The sequence below is a fragment of the Mesoplodon densirostris genome, chromosome 8, assembly GCF_025265405.1.
Source record: "Mesoplodon densirostris isolate mMesDen1 chromosome 8, mMesDen1 primary haplotype, whole genome shotgun sequence".
Lineage (NCBI taxonomy): Eukaryota > Metazoa > Chordata > Mammalia > Artiodactyla > Ziphiidae > Mesoplodon > Mesoplodon densirostris.
Window position 1 is genome coordinate 92,673,501 of NC_082668.1, and position 24,695 is coordinate 92,698,195.

At 40.9% G+C, this 24,695-nt stretch overlaps 1 protein-coding gene and 1 long non-coding RNA gene across 2 annotated transcripts in view; one reads left to right on the plus strand and one right to left on the minus strand.

Annotated features, from left to right (window-relative positions):
- The window catches only part of GPR155 (G protein-coupled receptor 155), a 43,445-nt gene extending 36,065 nt beyond the window's left edge, over positions 1–7,380 (minus strand). Inside the window, exons 1-2 of the mRNA XM_060106905.1 lie at positions 7,175–7,380; positions 2,347–2,843 (exon numbers count right to left, since the gene is read on the minus strand). Of these exons, the coding sequence (XP_059962888.1) occupies positions 2,347–2,812 (466 nt within the window). The 5' untranslated portion in view covers positions 2,813–2,843; positions 7,175–7,380. The remainder of the gene's footprint in view (positions 1–2,346; positions 2,844–7,174) is intronic.
- A 2,522-nt stretch (positions 7,381–9,902) lies between these two features.
- Positions 9,903–12,792, plus strand: LOC132494657 (uncharacterized). Its single transcript, XR_009533154.1, has 3 exons — positions 9,903–10,020; positions 11,293–11,416; positions 12,693–12,792. It is a non-coding gene; the product is annotated as an uncharacterized LOC132494657 (long non-coding RNA).
- The last annotated feature ends 11,903 nt before the right edge of the window (positions 12,793–24,695 follow it).

Consider the following 24,695-nt stretch of genomic DNA (forward strand, 5'->3'; position numbering starts at 1 on the left):
CTAGCACACTGCTGGGAACATGATTATTACCAGATTCATTGATTTAATGTGGGACATGAGAAAAACAGCAATGAAAATGGCTGACTCTATTTTTTATTTGGAGATTCTGCCTTAATATGAAAATGGATAAACTCATCTAACAGGTCTCTTTCCACTGCTACTCATTTTATGAATTTTTTTGAATAATGTAAAGATTATGAAAAACCTTGATTCTCTCTGAAAATAATGTATTATAAGGGCTAGCTGGGTCTTCTGATGATCAAATTGGCATGTAATATAACTGTGTGGCATAAGAGAATGCCCAGGATTTAAATCTAGGTTTGGGTCTCAGTCACCTGTTAGCTGTGTGACCTGGGGTGAGACAATTAAATCTCTGTAAGTCTGCCTTCTTATTTGAAAATGAGGATAATAATATCTGCCCTACCTCAAATGAGATAAGTATATAAGAAAATACTCAAATGTTAGTTCTATTTAGTTATGGGCTTACTACTGTATGACAGCATGAAACTTACAGGTCATGTCCAAATTAAGATATAGCACTATTTATTAAATATTTAACACTATGATACTTAGCCACTTCTAAGGTCCTTATACCATCAATACCTTGACAAATGTACATTATTAATGCTCCTGAAGAGAGGGACAACACATTAACTCCTTGCTCTTTTATTTCCAAAGTCTTTATTTAAATGCTTGGCTCACCTTTTAATTTTAAAATTGATTAACCTTAAAGGAACACCTATCTAGTTTCTGACTATTCACAGCTCGGTTATCTAAGAGCCCGGATTTTCCTCTCTCATAAACCTCCTACTTTATTCATAGTTATATAATTTCTTGGGTATATCTCTATTTCTGGTAAGCAATATGGAGAAGAGAATGATGAAAAGTATAGTCCACTAGAATCCTTTTGGTGCCAGAGGTGTAATAATTTTTTTGGGAGGGGTAGTTAAAAGATAAGAAATTTGAAAGTTAATGGCAGATTTCAATTGTCCATTTCATTAAGTTTCATTCAGTCTCTGCTCAGAAGATATATCACCAGAGAGGCCTTCACTGACCCTGCTCCCCACCTCAAATGCCATCTCCTTGTAAAATAACACTACTTTGTTTTTATGGCCCTTGTCATTACCTGATATTATTTTTGTTTTTATTTTATTTTCCCATTAAAATGTAAATTCAGTATGTACAAGAACTTTGTTCACAAGTGTATTCCCAGCAGCTGGCACAGTCACTGGTACTAACACGTTCCTATGAATGAATGAAGGAATAAATGAATGACTATATCGGTAATATTCAGATCCCTACATTATGATACATGATCAAAGCAAAAAATAAACTTTAAAAATATTAAAAATTCAGAGAAAGTACATTGGTAGATGCCAGGGGCTGGGGGCTTGGGGGGGAGTAGGGAGGGGGAATGGGGAGTTAGTGTTTAAAGGGGACAGAGTTTCAGTTTAGGGAGGTGAAAAATTTGGGAGATGGAAGATGGTGAGAGTTGCACAACAATGTGAATGTACTTAGTGCCACTGAACTGTACACTTAAGTATGGTTAAAATAGTATGTTTTATATTATGTGACTTTTACCACAATAAAAAACATTTAAAAAAAAAGTAGTTACTAAGTATACATTTTCTTGGTGGCAGAGAGTTCTGGAAAATAGAATATGTTTCTAAGATATCTCAACATCCCCAACTAGTATGTTTACTATTTCATCAGGAAAACATATACACATAGAAACATAAAATTAGGCTGTTTAAACAGTTGGAAAGTTAAAGAAGGAAAAGTTGGAAAGGTAAAAAAAAGTCCTCATTTTGTCCTTAAACAAGAAATTAACTTCGACCAAAGTACACTGATATTTTGAATAAAAAACTCAATAACAAGAATTAATGTAAAATAATATACACTCTAGATGGAAAGAAAAATAAGGGAAAAAGTCACTCATAAATTTCCACTGCCAACATTTAATAATGACGGTTTTTAAACAGGTGTATGCCTATGCTTTTTACATAATTTAAATCAGAATCTGATCTCTTCTGGAAATTATATTTCTTTCACATGTGATTATTGAGAAGAAAAAAAATACTATTAGAAAGATGACTCACAAAGTTTATTTGGATATAACCATTTATTTCAGGTAGATGTTTGAAGGTGCCTCAAACTCTGAAAAAATATAATTCATCTAACTTAAGACATATTTAAGAAAAAAATATGAAAGATTTCTTAGATATAAGAATAAGTATAAATCACTAACAAATGCTTAGTTAAAAGATTCAAATTAAAGCCTTACATTTTGTTACCTTCTAAAAGACCTGAAATTTTTTAAAACTTAAAAAATAAAAAGTAACTTACCTATAGGATATCCCAATGCAAAGTCGTTACTTTGTGTAGCAAAAATAGGGAATAGTCCAGCTTTGCTAAATCGACTATCGGGACTGGCAACCAATAAGGTTAATACACATACAATGAAAAATACAGAAGCTTTGGCGATTAAGATACTATATAGAAAAGACCAATCCACATGGGAAAAATTAAGTACAACCATGTTTTTGAATAATAAAGCTGGAAGTGCAAACCTGGAGACAAAATTTCCCAGTCCTTTCGCCTGTGTTGATGTTATAACATTGGCCCTTCCTGCTATGTAGCCACAAAGGACTATGCCAAAGCATTCTAGTAAGGCTGGAAAAAGCCTTGTTATTGACATTGAAGGTGGGTCATTAGTGGAATTAAATCCATGTGTTACTGGTGAGGACAAAGTCTTGGTCATATTGACTGCAATGGTCAAGTTCTTGGCAGGTGTATCAGAAAAAGAATTCATTTTCTTTCACCCTCCAACTCCAACCTGATTTCTGGAAAGAAAGAAGAAAGATTCAGTGTGAAATCAGTGAGAAGAATTCTAGTTGAAAGGATATACTGGCAAACATAGATTTATTAAATGGCCAAATAAATATACAAACTTTTTTCAACAACCATCAGAGAAAACTACAATGAAAAATAAAATGGGTGGAAGTGTCTGCTAACAACAGCCTCTTGACTCTCAAAGGTGGGTCAGCTCAAAATATTTATGTTGCTGTCCTATATTCAGTATCAAATATGTGTAAAATAAGATCCACAGATTTTACAGCTGTAATGATGCCCTGTGGTCCTCTCCAGTGCTCCACAGTCAAGCTCTGCCTAGTGGATGAGAGCATGGCACCCACAGAGTCTACTGAATGTCCACCTGCAGCCATATTTTCCAGAAATTTCAGAAGTTCTCAGGGCTACATCTAAGAGTCACAATGGACAGGAAGGTCCTTTCCAGCCTGCGGAAGGACTTGACTATAGGATAGGAAGAAGAGTATAATAGAATATCACTGATCAACTTTGAACCAGTAACTTACTTTTCTGTACCTCCTTTTCCTCATCTGTGAAACGGCAATAATAGTACCTACCTCATAGGAACTTGATATTATTCAATATCAAGTCCTTACAAACACATCTGGCACAAATAAATCACTTAACAAAAGTTAAATATAACTTCTGGTGGCATATAAGAGAGAAAATGAAAGAAAAAATGATGGCATCCCACGAGCCTACTCTGTTGCTTTTACACCAGCCAGACATATTGGCTGTCTTGAATTCCCCATAGTCCTTTGTGCCACAGGGGCTTTGCCCAAGCAGTTCACACTAAAATATTCTCTTCCCTGCCCACCCACATAACAACTACCCATCCTCCGAATTATATCCAAATCAATTCAGGAGTCGTTGTATCAGGTAAGGCTCCTCTAACACCATAGCCAGGCCAGGAGTCTTTCTCAAATAGAATCATGTTCCTTAACTTTAGGCCACTCTTCTCAGTTTATAATTATACTATGTATTAGAGTGACTGTGTGATTTATGTCTGTCTCCTTCACTAGACTTTAAGTGCCATAGAAGCAGGGACTATGCATGTTTTTGCTCACTTTTGTGTCCCTAATGCCTAGCACCGTGCCTGGAGCACACAGGAGATTTAGGAGACTAGAATAATTACCTGCTCTTAAATAAACTTTTCACCCTTTAGTGGATCAATGTTCTTTCTTAGGAACTATCTACTTCATGGACAGAACTTTGTTTTTTTGTTTTTTCCTGAATGTTAAGCATTCTAAGTTTTTCACCAAGACCACAGAATGTGTTCTGAAATGTTCCAAAACTGTTCATAAAATGTTAAAGAACACAAAATGTCTTGTAAAATGTTCTAAAGATGTTCAGAAAATGAAGTAAGGAAAACTTTATGTTAATATGACAATACTTACCAGACTTTCCTCTTGCTGCCAGGGACACAATGAACATTAGGTTTGAACAACTCTGCAACTAACCAGCTTTTATTAGTAACTTGAAATTGACATAATGACAACTGCCAATTCCTAAGTGATTATTCTGGGTTAACCATCTAAAGTAGCCTTATATAAGGTAGAAAGTAAAAAAGCTTATGCTTCCTGAAATGTATAATGCCCAGGTTAAGTTCTCAAACACCCACATCACATTAAGGACTCAGATGGCAGGCCAAAGACCAACAGCTGATACAACTGGGGGTGTGGATGAGATAATTTTCTCGGTGCTACCCTGGCATAAACTGAACCATTTAAAAACATTACATTTAATCTGGATCAGGACAAATATTTTCCTACTAGGATTAGATAGGAGTGGTCAATATACACAAAACCTGTAATACTCACATACTTGAAGTTTACCAAATAAGCATCAAATTATATCCTGAGAAGGCTACTGATTGGTACAGGTGCCCATAATTGAAGTAAGGAGCTGGTAAACAAGTGAACAAAGGTGTTTAACATTTGGAGCCCCTGAGAGATGTGGACTTGAAAAGGCAGTGCTAAAGATTAAGGTGATAAACTACTCCAGTCTTCTGTTATTTTTTTAAAGTTCCCTATATTTCTTTGCCTGGAGCATTATAACTTACACTGCTCCCTACCCCTTATTTGTACCACACTTGCATATCAATGTATTCCAATAATTTTTAAACCAACAGTTTTAACTAAACTTGCAGTTGTTCAGTGAAAAGAGTCAGATGGCCTGAACCCAATTTGGGGCCTATCACTTATCAACTCTTTGGGTAACTCAGCCTCTCTGCACCATAGCTTCTTCAACTGTAAAATGAGAGTAAAAACCTCCTTAGAGGGCTATTGTGAGGACTAGAGCTTTTATAGACAGCTTATCACAAAGGAGGCCTTCAAGAAATGGTAGCAGTTGCTATTAGGAGTTGTGTGTCCTAATAATAAGAAGAATGGTAGTAAATTAAATATAATTCATTGTTCTATGCAGTTCTTCAAACATACTTGGTATTAAAGAGCCTCCAACTAAAACAGAGGGATGGGATGGGTTGTAAGGTCATCAGTTTTCATTTTATACCAAACAACTAAGAGGAGTTCAATTTGATTCAGTTTGATCTTAGTTGTTAGCAGGGAAGGGAGAGCTCTTTATTTCCCTCAAGGTGATAGTCAAATAGCTGTAGCAAGGCCCAGGTTTCACTTTCAGTTAGTCAAAAATTAAGAGAAAAACTTTGGAAAGTAATCTTCCCCTTCCCATGAAGTTTCTTTTAATGTTCCTTGATATTGTAGAAGCAATATCTGCTAATTGAGGGGCAGTCAAAATAACCAAAAAGGACTTACAAAGTTTTATCTCATCTTAAATTTTTTTCCAACAGGAAGAGAATATACTTTTTTAATATAAATTTATTTATTTTATTTTTGGCTACGTTGGGTCTTCGTTGCTGCGCGTGGGCTTTCTCTGGTTGCGGCGAGCGGGGGCTACTCTTCGTTGCGGTGCGCGGGCTACTCTTCGTTGCGGTGCGCAGGCTTCTCCTTGTGGTGGCTTCTCTTGTTGAGGAGCAGGGGCTCTAGGCGCGCGGGCTTCAGTAGTTGTGGCTCATGGGCTTCAGGAGTTGTGGCTCGTGGGCTCTAAAGAGCAGGCTCAGTAGTTGTGGCGCACGGGCTTAGTTGCTCCACGGCATGTGGATCTTTCCGGACCGGAGCTCGAACCCGTGTTCCCTGCATTGGTAGGCGGATTCTTAACCACTGCGCCACCAGGGAAGTCCCGAGAATATACTTCTTAAAGCATTCTTTTAAAATAAACAGGAGCCACAGCAATGGAAGTTTAAAAAAAAAAAAATAGCATCCAGTCTTTTCATCTCATTAAAAACAAGGCTTGTTAAAGAACAAAAAAGTTGGCTGGTCACAGTAAAAGACCACTCACTGGGGCGGGAGCAGAGAAATGCTATACACCAGCCACTTCTGGCCACTCATATTTGGTTTAGATAACATGGAGGAACCATTAACATTGTAAACAACTGCTATTAAGTGAAAATGGGGAGGAGGGTTCTGACGGGTTTCAAAGAGAAAGCTTTAAACTCTTAAGCTATTTCTCAAACACCCAATAACCTTTAGCCAGTGGGAAAAGCATAACACAGTGTGGTCCTATTCAAGCACCCTTCAACACCAGCAGTCACACCATTCACCCACTCCCACCTACTTGCAGGGGACCAAACGTCTTCCCTAAAGACCCAGAGCGGGGAGGGAGTGCTGAGCACTGCCTCTTCTCTTGTCGGGAGGGACAGACTTTGGCCCTCTAAGATAAGGATGTAGAGAATCCGTAACCAAATAGGCCGCCTAAAGAACAGCTGCCACCCAATGCCTGGGCAGGCAGCAGTGGAAGTGTAAAGGCAGCCTGGGTTCTGTGCCTGGGATACAAAGTTGGTCGCTCAGCTTCCCCAGGGCATGGCAGTCACAAAGCATGGTAAGTGAAATGCTCCAAAAAGGGGTAAGGGAGAAAATTTGGTGCAATGCTCCAGGTACCTGGGCAGAAGCTCCCAGGATGGCATTCACTGAGGCCACCCCCCCGGAATAAAGGAAAGAGTCTGAGAATGGTTGGGTGGACGCACGTACAATGATGTGCTCCTCAAACTGAGGGATGGCAGCTCTGTCACCAAAGGGGACAAGCCGCCCCTTCCCCTACGTAAGTCTTTCCGAGTGGCCCCGCACGTCCTAAAGGCGGGCGCTACGGGGCAGAGGCGGGCAGGCGCAGGCAGCGGATTGCGGGCCTGGGCGCTGCCCACCTGCTCAGACTCGAGGGGCTAGAGCGGGGTCACCAAGGGCCCGCAAAGCCGAGCCGGGACCACGCAGGTCGGCGCCCCGGGGGCCCATCTCACCTGCTACGGCTGCATCCCCGGGGCCGCGGGAGAAGGGAGTCGATGTTCGAGGTGGGCCAAGTAGGGAGGAAATCACCGTCACCTCCCACCCCAGCCCTCCTAGCCGAGAGCTGCCGGCTGCCAGCGGCCGGCTATAGCAGCTCATTCACATTACGAAAAAGTGAGGCGCTCGTAAGCCGGGACCGGGTCAGCTCCTCCCTGCGCCGCCGCGCCGCCTCCAGGCCCCGCCCCCTGCCGGGGGAACCACAGAGCCGCGCCGTCCGAGGCCCCGCCTTCAGGCTCCGCCTCCCGCCGCGAGACTGTACGCCGCGCGGCCCCGGCCCCGCCCCCGCCCTCCGGCTCCGCCCCCGACCGCTGAGACGCGGAGGCCCAAGGTCCTCCGCTACCCCAGCCTCCAGCCGCTAGACGCCGGCGGCGGGACTTCCGGCCGCTGGGCTCCCGCAAAATGGCGGCCGCCGTGGGGGCTTTTCCGTGTTGTTTTCCTCTCCGTAAATTCAGGTGTAGAAGCCTCTTGTCTTTCCGCCTAACCCCAGCCTCATGTGGTCTGCCAAGTCCTCTCTTGATTAGCCTAGTCGTTTTTATAGCACAGTTTAAAGCAAGGTCTTTAATCGTGGGTCAGACTCCTGCCTTTCACTTTTCTCAAGGCAGTGTGACCTTGACCTTCCTAAATCAGAGACTGAAATGTCTGTAAAGCTTTAGCCCTGTGCTTGTTTTAGAATAAGCACCCAGACCCTGACTGCTTGTGTTTCTATTGTCGGAGGAACGACATCCATATCCCCTCAGTGTACTGAGCGGAAACTGTACTGGTGGAAAACTTGTAGAGCAGGAACTGAACATATAGAAAAGTCATGAATTCTGCTCCTGTTGTCCTCACTTCACCCTTGTTCTCTTTCTTCTTAACTTTTAACAGCTTCCCTGTTTCCCTTGAACCTGGCTGCTTTTTTTTTTTAATCTCCTGATTATATCTCAAAGCTAAAAGGATTTGTGTTTAGAAAGTATGGAGATTAATTCAATTAAATAAATATTTATTCAGCTTTGACTTTTAGCGGAATACAGGAAGATAGGCCTGGAAAGATAAGTTAGGGTGAACCTCTAGGAAGTTCCTTAGGTTAGTCTTAGTGTTTGGACCTATCCTCTGACCACAGTAAAACCATCAAATTCTTTTTTCATGAGAACATGTCTTAGTGATCACACTATTTTCAGATATGCAATCTGGAAGCTTTCCCAGGATTAGCTGAAAGACTGAAAGCAGGAAAAACATGACTTTGGGAAAAACCAAGCCACGAGGAAATAAAGATGTACTCTGGGGTGGTGGTAATGAAAAGAATGAAAGAGGCTTGAGAGACATTACAAAAGGAGAACTGATGGGACTGGATTACTGATAGGGCAAGAAAAGGAAGGAGATAATGAAGGTATGTATTTGTTCATCCATTATACTAAAGAAAATGAATTGAGGTAGGGAGACTCTAACATCCTTATTAGTTCTAAAGTTCTACTGTTTCCTATCGTTCTATTATCTGAAGATGAAAGGAAGAAATGTTTCAAGTGAGGGAAGTGGTTACAAGAAGATAATGAATTTGGTTTTAGACCTAAAATCTAAAACCTCAAGAAGCTTAGTTTAGTCTCCTCTCTTGAAGAAGTTATCATCATCTTTCTTTGAGGTCCTGGAGATTAAGTCATTGATCTAAGAACAGCCAGCAAGTGAATGAGAGTCTAAGTGCTCACTGTCCTGTGAACTAACTGCTCATGAAGTTATCAGCACATGTAAGTAGAGATTTCTAGTAGACACCTAAAGAGAAAACAAGCTCAAGAGAGAGAAAAAACAGAGCCAAAGATGTGGTTTGGAGATATCTGTATGGAGTGGACAAGTAAGAGCAGCTGGCAGGGGGGACAGTGACTCTAGGAACAAAGTGTTTACGGAGATGAAGGACTTCATCCAAAAGTCATTCTTAGATAAGCAATTACTGATGAATGCCATAAGGTAATAATTTAATTCCACTATCATGTCTGCCAGTCATTCTGTGAGATGCTGACCTATATATACTGTTAACTGAAAATAGGAAGTGAAAAGCACAACACCTAAGATAACTTCTGTTAACGTTTTACTATATATGTATCACTTTTTCCTATGCATATATAAATCAGTTAAGAAAAATAAGGTCATACAATACACATTACTTTTCATATAGATGATTTTTAGTAACCTTTTTCATTTAATATATAACATTTTTATTCAGAAATATAGATCTGTGTCATAATTTTCAATACCTATTTAATATTCTCTATCAAAATTTTGAGGATGATCTCCCTTGAAAAATTTGGACTCTGGGCCATCCATAGAGTCTACTCAAAGATGAGTAAAGAAGAGGAAGATAAAATAGTACAAGTGTTTAGAGTGACTTAAAATGTGTTATTTGAATATGTCTAAAATGATTTCTAGTTTCTTTCAAACTGCCTGTCCCCTTCCTGTCAGTACCAGTTTCTCCTTAGAGACTCATATGATTCCAGAGAAGCTGATCTCACTCCGCCTTCAAAGGTGATGTAACTAACCTATGCTAACCAATCAGTATGTTCGTTGGACTCAATCATTGAGTCAGGATGGGCATTGGCACCAAGGTGGTTTTATAGAATGGCTCTTAGAACATTTGCTGAGAATGCTGACGTTCTTTCCTACTGCCAGGAAGTTACTGGCAGCCATCTAGGGACCATGAGAGGAACCAGTCTTAGAATGATGCAGACACCAAGGAAAGCACAGCAGAGGGAAGGAAATAAACGGGTCCTTGACATATTGAGTTGTAGGATCAAGCTTCACCTGAAGCCAGTCAGCCTGTGGACTTCTCATTCATGTGAGCCGATCAGTTTTCTTTATTGTTTAAACAAGTTTGAGTTGGGTTTTCTGTTACTTGAAATCAAATGTATAAAAAAATTCTAGAAGAATATGCCAATAGTAATTATCTTTGAGTGATAAAACTACACGACTTTTTTTTTCTGTGTAGAAAAGTTCCCAAAATTTATACCAAAAAATGTGTATGTATTTTATCAGGAAAAAGTCTGAAATAAGTCATAAAGTGTATATTTTGGCTATATGGAAATGTTGAACCATAATAGTAAATATTTTTCTAAAATTCACTGCTAAGTATTAAACCAGGTAGGTGTACCAAATCTACCTATAAAATAGAACAATTTAAGAACACTGATACAGTGCAATATATGAACTTACACAAGGCTAAGGCCTTGTTTTTGTTAATCTGTGTATCCCTAGCATTTATAATAGTGCTTTCCGTGACATACAGTAGCTGTTCCATAAATGGTTTTTGAATGACTGAATAAAACATAACCGCCTATCAGCTATCCAAGATACCTTCTTTCTATTCAATGGGAATGATGGGGCTTGGGGCAGGCCGTTCCCAAATAATGTCAAGGTGGCATATTGATTATTTTGATTTAAAGTTACTTGAGAAACAGCTCTTATAAGAACACTCTGACCCTCCTTTGTTCCCCTGAAAGCAGGAAACAAAGCTCCCATAGGAAGGTATCCTCCCTATGCCATGAGGATGAAAGGCATTGAGATAGGGAATTTGAGTCCAGGAAAGGTGTATAAACAAACTTTGTTACTCCATTAATTTGCTACCCCAAGCAAAAACCCCTTTGTTTTGTCAAATCTTCACAAATGTTTGATTCTTTTTCTAAAAAGGTATGTAAACAGCCTGCTTTGTTCTCTTCTTAGGTATGTATGAAGTTAAATTTGTTTGTTTTTCTCTTGTTAATCTTCCTTATGTTAATTTGATTGTTAGACCAGTCGAAGGAACCTAGAAGGGAAAGGAAAAATTTTCTTCCCCCACAAGAAGCTATTTGATACAAGCAATTGTGGTATAGCTCTTTTATAGTGGCTGGATTTCTTATTTTTTCCAGCTTTTCACTTGGCCCAGGTTTATAGCTTTATAGAAACATTATCTGAAACTATGGCTTCTGTTTGTTATTTTAAATGCTATAATTAATTTAATTTCTGATCTGTCAAGATAAAACCCTGAAAATTATCTTTTAATTTAATATTGTGTTTTTGTAAATACATAATAACTTTTTCCCCTTTTCAATTTGCTATTAAAATATTCTTACAGGACTTCTGGGTTGGTGGGCACATGGAGGTACCTGGAGAGTGGCTCATCCAGAGAGGGCATGGAAGCTCCATACCCCTTCCCACATACTGTGCCCTATGCATCTCTTCCATCTGGATGTTCCTTTGTATCCTTCATCATATCCTTTTATAGTAAACTGGTAAAAATAAATATATATAGATTTTATATACACATGTAATATGTGTATTATATATGTATTCTTACAAAAGCAGTGAGGGAAAATAGAATCTAAACATCTCACCTTGTTATTGATCTTATTGACTTCAGGTAAGGCTCAAATGTAGTTACAAATGTAGGCAAGGGCTTTTGTCTGGGCCAGCACTTAAGAAGTTTTAAGCCGGAAAAACAATGAAACCAGAATTAGATTATGAAACTGAAAGTTAAATCAATGATTTAGATAAGAAAGGGTGCAGAAACCATACAGTAGCAACATGATGACTTTGGAGCCCATCCCGTTTGTCTCAGGATTTAGCTTCTTGATACCTGTGGTTTTGTTTTGATCTTTTTTTTTTTTTGTAAAGGGGTTAGAGATCAGGTAAATGGGAATGAAAAACAAACAAAAAATACTCCTGTTTTTACTGCTACTCTGTTCAGTTTAAAATGTGCTCACAAATTTATGTAATAGGCAGTCACTCAACAAAGCATCTTATAAATGTGCAGAACATTTTGTAATTTGAATGGTGTCTAAGATGAAACACCGTAGAACTAACAAATTTTGTATGATATAAAGAGGAAGTGGCAAAAGCCTCAGATTTAGTTTTGACTTTGGAGTAAGTTCTTTAGTTGATTCTAGTTAAAACCTGGGTAGAACTTTTGAGTAAATAGCTAATTCAAAAAAAGGTTATCTATCATATCCTCAGCATAACAATTAAGCACAGACCTCAGAAGCACTCTTCCAGTAGAGTATGTGTTTCAGGAGTTCCACTGTCCTTCCTTCCTTGAAGGGGCGGGCACTCTATCTGTGTTGATTTTCCATAGTATCCTCAGTACCTGGAACAGTGCTTGGCACATAGTAGGCACTTGGTAAATGTTTGTTAACCTACCAACTCTTGGAATGCCAGCTAAACACGTTTATGAAATTTCTGTATTTAGAGAACTTAGAACGGAAACACCTGCTCTTTCTTGTGCTGCTTCTTTGAACTATCAACAAAAGTAACTGAAGGAGGAGAAGTATCAGAACACAAGTCTCTGTGTAGCTGCAGAGGAACCAGATGGTTTTGTGACTGACAGTGGCTGGAAAAGCCAAATCATGAGGAATTATCATTGGCTGTGGCATAGCATAAATGTGATAACGTCCCAATAATCAATTCTACAAATATTTAAATGTCCCCAGAATTCCAAAAATTATTTAGACTTTCCTTTTACCTTAACTTCTATGCAAGCTTTCCCTGAGCCATTCCAAAAAGTTGAAACAGGAAAGAGAACTTAAGACTTCTGAACTACAAGAACATTACCCAGACTGGGTCAGAAAGAGGCCTGGGCACTAGGTTTGGAGACAGTTGTTCTTGGAGAATAAAACTGATAAAAGTAAGTTTCTCAGTGCAGTATTAATTGGCACCTAGGCTTCTATAGCCTATAGCTAATATCACTATTAACTATATCCTCAAGTCTGGCTTATTATTAGTTCTAACGGCCTAACTCAAGCCCTCTTGCATGGCTGTACATAAACATTTTGGAGACAAGATGTTTATAGTAATGCTAACATTTGATAAAATTCCTAGAAAAGTCTTAGAAATTTAATTTCAAATGTTGCCTCAGTAACTGGTCAAGGATTTTGTTTTTTAACATAATAGTTTTTGTCAAACGAAGAACTACTCTTAAAAGTTTAAGCCCAGAGGTATACATTTTATAAAATGTTACAATGAAGCTCATGGCTGACCTTTAAATGGTAGGAGTTTTAAGTATGCTATTGAAAATCTGTAAAGGACAGTTAAGAAAATAATCAGACTGTAAGAGAAACATGTGAGCTCACCAAACAAGAGTTTTAGTGTAGACTTTGCCTTATTTATTTATTTATTTATTTATTTATTTATTTATTTTTGGCTGCGTTGGGTCTTTGTTCCTACGCACAGGCTTTCTCTAGTTGCAGCGAGCAGGGGCTACTCTTTGTTGTGGTGCGTGGGCTTCTCATTGCGGTGGCTTCTCTTGTTGTGGAGCATGGGTTCTAGGTATGCGGGCTTCAGTAGTTGCAGCTGGTTGGCTCAGTCGTTGTGGCTCGCGGGCTCTAGAGCGCAGGCTCAGGAGTTGTGACGCACGGGCTTAGTTGCTCCACGGCATGTAGGATTTTCCCGGACCAGGGCTCGAACCTGTGTCCCCTGAATTGGCAGGCGGATTCTTAACCACTGCACCACCAGGGAAGTCCCTAGACTTTGTCTTTATCAAATGAAGTTAAAGGAACAAGTCATAGTTAAAGTGTGAATGGAAGAGCCTTCCCTTGTTCCACATCCGGTTGTTGCTGTTTGCGTTCCTTTACTGAGGCCACATCTTCATAAGCTTTTTGGCAGGTATATGTTGAACACTTCTGTTTCATGGTCAAGACAGGATCAGAGGCCATGGATACTGACAACTGATTTGTCTGTTTTCTTCTGTCTTTTTCCATGACTGTATCTACTACCTCATCTTGATTTACAGGCAAAACCTAGAAAACCTACAAAAATAAGTGTTTTGTGGTTTATCTAGGAATAATACAAAAAATATTACTCTTCTTTTTGGTGAAGAAAATCAATTTTGTATAGTTTATTTCAGCCTAAATAAAATGTGAATTTCATTTAAAAAATGTTTAAGCCCAGTATTTTCCATAGTGAATGTAATTGTTTATTTTAGAGGCAAAAGGAGACTATCCCTGAGGGCAATTGAAACAGTTTTTAGAAATCTTCAAACCCAGGCAGTGATTCCAGAGAAATTCAGAAGCATCTCCCTGAATCTTTCTTCTCAGCCACTTTAATCTCACTCATCCAACCATGTGTGTCAGAGATTAGAGTATGAAGGAAATGACCATTTTTCTTGTTTGTCCAAAATTCCTCTGCTAACTTTGGAAGGTGGTAAGCAGGAAAGAAGCATGACCTCTGTTACAGGGAGTTTAGCCTGTGTGAAGAGGTTGGAGACGAAAAAGCCTTCATGACTTTTCGTAGTGGCTAGTTCAAAAAATGTAGAGGGTTCATGAAAGTAATTACAGAGTAACCTGAAGAAGAGAAATTTGTCTCCTCCACTCTTGGAAAGGGAAATAAGAGAAGCTTTATGTAAGTCCCTCTGAGGGGAGGCGACCAATGGGAAGCTGTTGCTAAGGAGCCAACTGGTGCAGGGATTATGCTCTAGGTAATGTTCTATAAAAGGATAGAGGGCGGAGGTTAGAGTTTAGACATTTCCTCCAATTTGACCAGAGCTGTTCCATTGTTTCCTCTTTTAATCCTCAGTCTTGATGTGCTTTCAAGCCCTCTATCATTCTTTCTCTTTCTCAGCATGTTCTCATCTTCTCATTTCACTATTATTACAGGCATAGTTTGGAGATATTGTGGGTTTGGTTCCAGGCCTCCACAATAAAGCGAATATTGCAATAAAGTAAGTCACATGAACTTTGGGGTTTCCTAGTGCCTATAAAAGTGATGTTTACACTATAGTCTGTTAAGTGTGCAATGCATACAAATGTACATTATGTCTAAAAAAACAATGTACATACCTTAATTAACAAATACTTTATTGCTAAAAAATGCTAACTGTCACCTGACAACGCAGGGTTTCCACAGACCTTCAATTTGTAAAAAGCACAGTTATCTGTGAAGTGCAATAAAGCCAAATGCAATAAAACGAGGTATGCCTGTACATGCTAGCGATTTGGTGCTAGCAGGCTACCTGCTTGCTCCACACATTATTTGTTCAGTATGATTTTCGTGCATAGGTTACTGATCAAGGACCTAGGAGAGTCATGTGAACAAGCAGATGGAATAACATGGGGCAGGGATCATTCATAAGACTTGAGGTACAGAGGGGTAAAAAGTAGAATGATTAATCATAGTCAGGAGCCCAAAGGTCTGTCACAGTGCTCAATCAGCTTCACACTAGAGTCACTTGGGGAATAAATTTTTTTAAATGGAAGCATAATTGACCTACAACATTACATTAATTTTAGGTGTACAACATAATGATTTAACATTTGTATGCATTGCAAAATGATCACTTGGGGAATATAATTTTTAAAAATATAGATGCCAGGGTCCCTGTTAGACTTACTAAATCAACATCACTGGGATTGGGTCCAAAACCCGTATTTTTTTTTTAAGAGTCTGCAGATGATTCTAGTGCAAATTTCTAAGTGAGAGCTACTCATTTAGGGAATAAACTAGAAATTATAAATCTGTTTCAAGGGCAGGCAAGAATATTTGTTTCAGAGGAGGGCAGAAAAAATTTCCAGAGTCTCGGTACTCTATGGGGAGAAATGTGTTCTTACTATACGAAAAAGGGCACATTGAGTCTGGTAACTTCCTTTGGAAATCCATCTCAATAGCGGTTTTCCTATCAGGACATATTTCTCACATGAGACCCATTTCTTTTTGCTTTGTGGATAAAAGCAAAACAAAATAAAACTGACCACCGTCTTCGTTTCTCGTATATGTACACCATGTCCTCGCTGTAGTGCCATTATCAAATTCCAGTCAGAAAGTTCATGTTGGGGGTAAAACTGGGTCAGGTAATTTTCTGGCACATTCAGTAACTAAACCAATACATTTACTGTATCGTGGATTATGTAGCAGAACCCCAGTGCAGTCATTTCACCATCTCTTTTTTTTTTTTTTTTTTTTTTTTTTCTTTTTGCGGTATGTGGGCCTCTCACTGTTGTGGCCTCTCCCGTTGCGGAGCACAGGCTCCGGATGCGCAGGCCCAGCGGCCATGGCTCACGGGCCCAGCCGCTCCGCGGCATATGGGATCCTCCCAGACCGGGGCACGAACCCGTATTCCCTGCATCGGCAGGCGGACTCTTAACCACTGCGCCACCAGGGAGGCCCTCACCATCTCTTAAAGCTTCAGTTTTTGAGAAACAATCATAATTCCTCTTATCTTTCTTCAGAGATGTTATTTTCTAAAATACAGGTTTTTACTAATCTTTTCTTTTATAGTTTGTGCATTTGGTGTCTTATTTAAGAAATCCTCACCTGCATCAAGGTCATAATGATATTCACCTACATTTTCTTCTAAAAGTTGCGTCTTTCAAAATTGTTATTCTTTGTACCATTTTCCAAATTCTTATATGCTATTAGAGTCCCACTGTAGATTCAAAGTGTAAAAGTTCCTGCCCAGCACAGAGAAGAATGCTTCTATAGCTCCTGCTACAGTCTAGATCCAAAAATCCTCAATGCAGAATAAAATAAAGCAGGAATGTATAGAGACAAAAATCTATCAAATGTGGTAAAAAGAAGATAGAGTAATATCAGCTAACGGAAATATAAATTATCTTAAAGTCAATGTATATTTCCCCTAGAGATACTGAAGAGATGAGACCTTAAGCCTTGAGACGAGTGAGCAAATGCAGGACGTGTGGACTAATGACTGGTAATCATACTGCGGTTACACTTATTGCATGTTTGTCAGATGTCTAGCAGGGGGATACTTATGTATTTGCCCAATGTCTAGCAGGGATATACTTACGTTTGTGAAATGTCTAGCAGAGATATACTCATGTTTGTCAAATATCTAGCAGGGCCTTTAAGATGTCCTTGAGTTAAAAGTCACTGTACAGCTCCATGTCAGCTCTAATGAAAAACCAACTACTTTGAAGAAAGTAATCTTTTGATAAAATTCCTAGAAGATAACCCATATCTGAACCCCTGCTCTGGCATTCCATACCCAACTACTCCTTCAGGTTCTTGGCTCAGTTTTGGAACTGGCTGTTGGAATTGGGACTCCAGCTCTTGCACTGCTTTATAAATGTCTGTTGTCTACTGTCTTCCACCTGCCTCCAAGATTGTGTCAGATATCCAGTTGGGCCCACCTGTGATCGACTTGGCTCAGTTGTGTACTCTGCTCTATCAGAGTCATAGGGCCTCTGTGTAGGATCCTTAATGTCATCTCAAGCTGATGAGAATAAGCTTCTGGCCCCCACTTTCCAACTGTTACGTAGTGGGGACTATGATTTGCATTCACAAAGCCAAACCTTTAGGATACTCTCCATATACTCAAATGCTCTAACTGACAATTGTCCCAACAAAGGAGGCATCTCTACTGATAAAAAAGAATAGTCCATTTTCAAAGGTGTGACTGGTGTCAGGCTACCCTGTGCAGAAGAGCACCACCCTTTGTGGGAGGGCCTGTTTCCCTCTCATCAAGTGAGTCTGATAGTTGGGTGGGCCCAAGGGGTGATTCTGCTGCTCACCAATAGCAGCTTTCCCTGCTCTCCATGGTAAGAAGTGTCACTGCTGTCCCTGCAACCTTGCCTAGGATTGGATGGGCCTCTGGATGTGAGGGGGAACTGACAGGGTTGATTCAGTTGCCTTGGGCGGCTAGGCAGATGGCCCTTTCCTTCCTCACTGCTTTGTGTGCTTCCCCCCAGTCTGCCTCTCAGTAAAAAGGCACAGCCTGATATTTTTTCATTTCTGCCACTTCCAAATTCCCTCTGCCCTGGTGAGTCCAAAACTCTGAGGCCCTGTCATCTTGGATCCCCCCAGATACCCTTCTCTCCTACAGTCATGGCCTTTGGGCTCTTATCTGTGCCATGATGTGGAGCCCTGGTTAGCATTCGACACTGAAGCAGGCCACAAGGATCCTGTGTGTCTCCAAAGTCCCTGTAGCAGCCTAGGGCCCTGCTTAGCTTCACTTCAAGAATCGTAGGCCTGGGTTCCCTTGCACTTTCTTCACAGTCCCAGGTGCGCTATGACAATTCCCAGTGTCCCCTCTCTGCTGATAAACCTCAACCTGACCAACCCTTGAGTTACAGCATTTCTGTTAGCTCCACAAAGAATTCCGGTCAGTTAGAGTTTACAGCTCTGTCCTGGGCATGCGGACTACATCACTTAGGAGTGGCACCATCACGCCCTGGGTACATCCTCAGTAGTGTTCCCTGTCCTGTGCCAGGAGTCAGCATGTGCCCGTGGCCCAGGGGAAGCTTAGTGTGAGTGGACCTTCTGCCTCCCCTGCAGTCCCCAACTCTAATAGAGAGGCATTCAGTGAGGCTTCCTAGCTGATGTTCCTATTGTGAGGAAGCTGGCCTTTGTGTAGCCCTTAATGTGCGCTTCAGAACCACTGAACCTTTGTAGGCTTTTCGGGTCCTACTCCACCTGGGAAAATATGCGTATTATGCGTGTTGTATAAGTTTCCTATGGTTGCTGTAACAAATTAACCACAAACACAGTGGCTTAAAACAACACAGACTTATTACAGTTCTGGAGATCAGAAGTCCAGAATCCTCCTCACAGGGCTAAAGTCAAGGTTTCTTCCAGAGGCTCTAGGGAAGAATCTGTGTCCTTGCCTTTCCCAGCTCCTAGAGGCCACCTCGGCTTGTGAACCCCTTGCTCCATACTCAAAACCAGCAATGTTGCATCTCCCTGACCCTCCTTCTGTAGTCACATCTCCTTCTGACCACAGTTTTAAGGACTCATATGATTAGATTGAGTCCACCTGGGTAATCCAGACTAATCTCCCCTTCTCAAGGTCCTTTACTTAATCACACACTTGCTTTGTGTAATTTTTCCAAGTCCCTTTGGTCGTGTAAGATAGCATGTTCACAGGGTCTGGGGATTAGGACAGGGACATCTCTGGAGGGCCACTTTCGGCTACCACACATATTTTCATAGGAACACCAACAAACCAGATTATTCACAAACTCAATTAATTCTATCCCGTAAGAGCCTAACTGCCCCTAGTGTATGTCTTCCTGACAGATTATAAACCCCTGTTTTTGGTTCCTAGCATTTAGCTCAGTTCCCTGAATACTGTAAGTACCCAGTGGAGCTTCGTTTATAAGAATAAGGATGCCCAGTCTTGGGGGAGGGGGCACAAGTCTGTCTCTGTGTGTGTTGGGGACAGTGGAGGTTCATGGTAGCAGACATGATAATATGAGCTGCAGTCAGTTGTCAGAGTTATCATTGAACAAACTGGTCTGATTGGGTGTGACGTCTAGTAGAGGATACAATGAACCAATGTGCCAAAATGCTGAGTGAGAGCAATTGTGCTGCTAAAGCCAACTTGTAGAGTGAGACTGCCACACTGGTCAAACTTCTGGTCATAGGGAGCTATTCTTTTCCTCAACGCAGTTTTCCTTCCCTAGCCACAACCATTGGTATTGTCATCTGAGGAAAAAACCAAGCTCTCTTGCTGGAGCAGGATGTCAGCCTGTGTGCACAGGGCCTGGGTCCCTCCTCCACTTGATCACGCACCTGGGGTTGGACTACATGTCAAGATGTGCTTGCATTTTTGTCTTATTTCCCCTCCCTCAACCATGCTTTTTTTTGTTTGCTTTTAGTGATGTTGAAGGCTATAAGTATTTCTAGTAACACAGAGAATCCTGATCCACAAAGAATGTTTCATATAAACTGTTGTTTGAGGTCAATAGGGACAAAATATCCAAAAATAGTGGAATGGCCAGACAGAGCAAAACATGACATTTTCTTTTTTCTTTTCCCCACAAATCACAACCTTTTCTTTTTCTTTTCTGATTATAATAACGGACAGTATGTGTGCACACTTTAAAAAATGTACCAACGTGTATGTAGTAGAAAACAAAAAGTATTCAGTAATGACAACAGAAATAATCTCAGTTAACATATGCAGAAACATGTATACATATATATATACACACGCAAAAGCACATATGTTTATTAAAATGCAAACATTTTATAACCTCTTTTTTTTTACTCAATATATTGAGAATATTTTTCCATTTCAACTCACACATCCTTTTTTTAAATTGGGTTATAGTATTCTATATATGTGTGTCATAGTTCATTTACTTAATTCTCTAATGGGAATTTCAGTAAATTTCATGAATATTTTCTTTATTTTTTTAGTAGTCACCATTAAATTATTAACACATGTATTTAAAGTTAACAAACAGGGCTTCCCTGGTGGCGCAGTGGTTGAGAGTCCGCCTGCCGATGCAGGGGACGTGGGTTTGTACCCCGGTCTGGGAAGATCCCACATGCTGCGGAGCGCCTGGGCCCGTGAGCCATGGCCACTGAGCCTGAGGGTCCGGAGCCTGTGCTCTGCAGCGGGAGAGGCCACAACAGAGAGAGGCCCACGTACCGCAAAAAAAAAAAAAAAAAAAAAAAAAAAAAAATAGCTAGCCTTCTTTAAAGTTAACAACCAACCAAAAAAAATTAAAAATACCCAAGGTCTGAAATTAATCTCTGGCCCCTTCCTAGACAAGAAAAGAAATTTAAAACACTTCACTATTGAACACAGCTCACCTCCCCTATCACCCTACAATCTTCCTTATTAGTATTGCTCAGAATTTTAATTTTGCCTCTTTGAAAAACCACAGAATAATTCAATTCATTAAAGTTTAGAAAACATATCACCCATTCATTATTACTAATTTCTATGCTCACTAGTCTTTCCTGAATCTGACTCCTCCCCACCTGGGCTCTGGAAGTGTCAGGGATTGCAGAAGCTCCAAAACCAGACTGCCTCCATCAGACCGTCAGTTCTGCCACTTGAAAGCTGTGTGGCTTTGGATAAGTGACTTAACTTTTCCATGCTTCAGTTTTCTCATCTATAAAATCAGGGTAATTATAGTAACTACCTCATCAAATTGCTGTGAGAATTAAATAAATTAATGCCTTTGAACAGTACCTTTGCACTAGTAAGTTGTCAATAAATATTTGCTACAATTATTATATTCCTATAGTAGGTTCTTTCCACTGAGGGTCTTTCAGTTACATACGTATGTTTTCATGTTACTAATTAGCATCCTTTCATTTCAGCTTGAAGAACTCCTTTCAGCATATCGTATAACACAGGTCTAATGGTGATGAACTCCCTCGGCTTTTGTTTGTTTGGGAAAGTCTATCTCTCCTTGGTTCCTGAAAGACAACTTTGCTGGGTAAAGTATTCTTGGTTGGCAGATTTTCTAGTTCTTATACTCTGAATATATCATCCCACTCTCTCCTGGCCTGCAAGTTTTCTGCTGAGAAATCTGTTGGTCATGGCCTTTTGCAGGTACCCTTTATATGTGAAGAAGTTTTTTCTCTTGCTGCTTTTAAAATTCTCTTTGTCTTTGATTTTATATAGTTTTATTATAATGTACCTTGGAGAAAATCATCTGGGGTTGAAATTTTGGGATGACCTATTAGCTTCATGAATTTGGACGTCCAGACATCTCCTCAGATTTGGGAAGTTCTCAGTCACTGTTTCTTTTTTTCTTTTTTTAACTTTTTAATTTTTTAAAAAATTTTGGGTGAGTTGTGTCTTCATTGCTTCATGCAGGCTTTCTTCTAGATGCGGCGAGCGGGGGCTACTCTTTGTTGTGGTGTGTGGGCTTCTCATTGCAGGGGCTTCTCTTGTTGTGGAGCATGGGCTCTAGGCACGTGGGCTTCAGTGGTTGTGGTGCATGGGCTCAGTAGTTGTGGCTCGTGGGCTCTAGAGCGCCTGCTCAGTAGTTGTGGCGCACGGGCCTAGTTGTTCCACGGCATGTGGGATCTTCCTGGACCAGGGCTCGAACCCATGTCCCCTGCATTGGCAGGGGTATTCTTAACCACTGCACCACCATGGAAGCCCAGTCACTATTTCTTTAAATAAGCTTTCTGCTCCTTCCTCCCTTTCTCCTCATTTTGGGACTCCAATTATGTATAGATTGTTTCTTTTAATGGTATCTCATAATTCACATAGACTGTCTTCCTTCTTTTCATTCTTTTTTCTTTTTGCTCCTCTGACTGGATGATTTCAAATGACCTGCCCTTTAGTTAACCAATTCTTTCTTTTGCTTGATTGAGTCTATTTCAACTCAGTTGAAACTGTTGAATTCTTCAGGCAGTGTATTCTTCAACTCTAAGATTTCTGTCTTTCTTTTCTTTATGGTTTCTATTTCTTTGTTGAACTCATTTTCTTCATGCATTATATTTCTAAATTCATTTAATTGTCTGTCTGTTTTCTTTTAGTTCACTAAATTTCTTTAAGAGGATTATTCTGAATTCTTTGTCAGACAGTTCATAGATCTCCATTTCTTTAAGGTCAGTCATTGGAATTTTAGTAGCTTCCTTTTGTGGAGTTGTGTTTCTTTGATTATTCATGATCCCTCTGGCCTTGTGTTGGTACCTGTGCATTTGAGGAAGTAGTCACCTCTTCCAGTCTTAACAGGCTGACTTTGACAGGCAAAGCCTGTCAGCCTATCCAGAGATTGTTGGTGGATCGTCTGGTGTGTCTATGGGCAGGCTTGCTGCTGGATTCCTTGGGCAGGCAGGTGTGGTGCCTGGGTCAGTAGGTAGAAAGGCTTGGTGTTTGGGTAAGTGGGGATCAGCTTGGTGTCTGGGTCCATGGTGACTCACTGGGGCAGGCCTGGTGCTTGAGTCTTGCACTGATGGGCCTGGGACCTGGGTCTGTATGGGCAGACCTGAATCTTGGGTCCACAGGAGCCAACCAGGTGCCAAGGACCAGTGGGTGGGCCCATCATCTGAATCTGTATGGGGCTTATCTGGTACTGGGATGGACTGGGAGCCTGATTTCATAGGAACTGGCCTGGAGGCTGGGGCCACAGGGCCAGCCTGGCACTAGGTCAAGCCTGGAGTCTGGGGCTATAGGAGGCATCCTGTCACCTGGGGCCTCAAGGGCCAGCCTAGAGGTTGTGTCTGTGGGTCCAGACTGGTTCTGGTGCGGACTGCAAGCCTGGATCCATGGGAGCCAGCCTTGAGGGTAGGGCCTCAGGGGCTGGCCTAGTGATGGGGTGGGCTAGGAGCCTGGGTCTGTAGCAGCCTATCTGGAGTCTATATCCACGGGGGCCAGCACGGCACTGAGGTGGGATGGGGGCCTGGGGTTATAGGAGCTGGCCTGGTGCTGGATTGGGTCAAAAGCCTGGTGTTTGGTAGTCAGCCTGGTGCTGGTCCCAGCCAGGAGCCTAGGTTGGTGGGAGCCCACTTGGAGCCTGGGTTTTTGGGGGGGCGGGGGAAGAAGGGAGGTGTTTTATAGTTCTATGATTAGGTCTCAGTCTTTTAGTGAGACTGTGCCTCTGGACTGTGAACTTCACATGTGCTTCTCAGTCCCCCACCGATATCCCGAGATGGAACAGGATGGCTAGAGGGGACTTGAACTGGGTATTTCCCTTCCCTAGGCCAGTTAGGCTCTGATAAAACCTCACCAGGTTAGGCTCTGGTTAAATAGTGTCTCCTGAAGGCAGACCTTGTTAAGAACTGAATGTTCTGGTTTATTTCAAAATAGTTCCTGCAGAATAGTTCTGCCAGAAGCATGGTGGGGAAGCAGGTTGTGGTGGGATTTTTCTTCAGTGTTTACTGTGAGAACCTGGTGGAGATCCAGAAGGTAAAACTCACAAATATGTGGAAACCCCCAATGACTGGGGCCCCCCTTGAGTTTTCAGAGTTCTCCACACTGAGCCTCCAGCAATTTGTAAATCATAGTTCAGGTTTCCCTACCTCAGTGCTGGTTCCCACAGAGGTTGCTGCTCCAGTGAGCTGTGATTCTCAGTATTTGCCTGTTGGTCTCTCCAATTTTGGGAGCAGCATTTTGCCCTGTGACTTCACTTCTCTTTTGGGTCTAAGAAGATGTGTTGATTTTTGCCTTTTACTTATTGTTAGGTTGGAGTGGCAACTTCCAAGCTTCTTATGTGCTGGACTAGAAACCCAAAGTCTCTTTTTACCTTTTCATCACTGAAATATGAAAAGGCTTAGTGATTTTGTATGAATCATTGCTAGGCCTCTTTCTTCCAGCAGTTCTTATCTGTTTCCCTTGCTTACCTATTATTTTACTGAGGCTCCCAGAAGTTATATGTCAGTGGACTTCATGTTCTATTGACAGAATGTCCCCTGGCCAAAATATATGAAAAAGTGAATAACTGGAATGCCTTGATCAGTCCTACCCTTTCTAATAAGGTTTTCCCAATCTGTCATCCAGTAAGCCTACCCACTTCCTTTTGGTTCTTAATGACCCCTTTTACATTCTGCATAACTGCAAACTAGTTCTCACTAGTTTATCTTATTTTCACAGGTGTTTATTATTCTTTCTTTTTACTATACTTAATGGTTTTACACACTGCTTTATGGAACCTGGTTGTATGTTTTGTGATGAGTGGGTACTTTATATATTTTAAATATTTATGGCTTTACATCTTTTGTTGCTAGCAGATATCATCTGTTGGACTGTGATTGGGCTGAATCTTCAAATAAATGTCTCTTTCATCTTCAACCTTCCAGTTCTCTTATGTTTTACATCTGTTTCCTTGGGAGTGGGCTCCG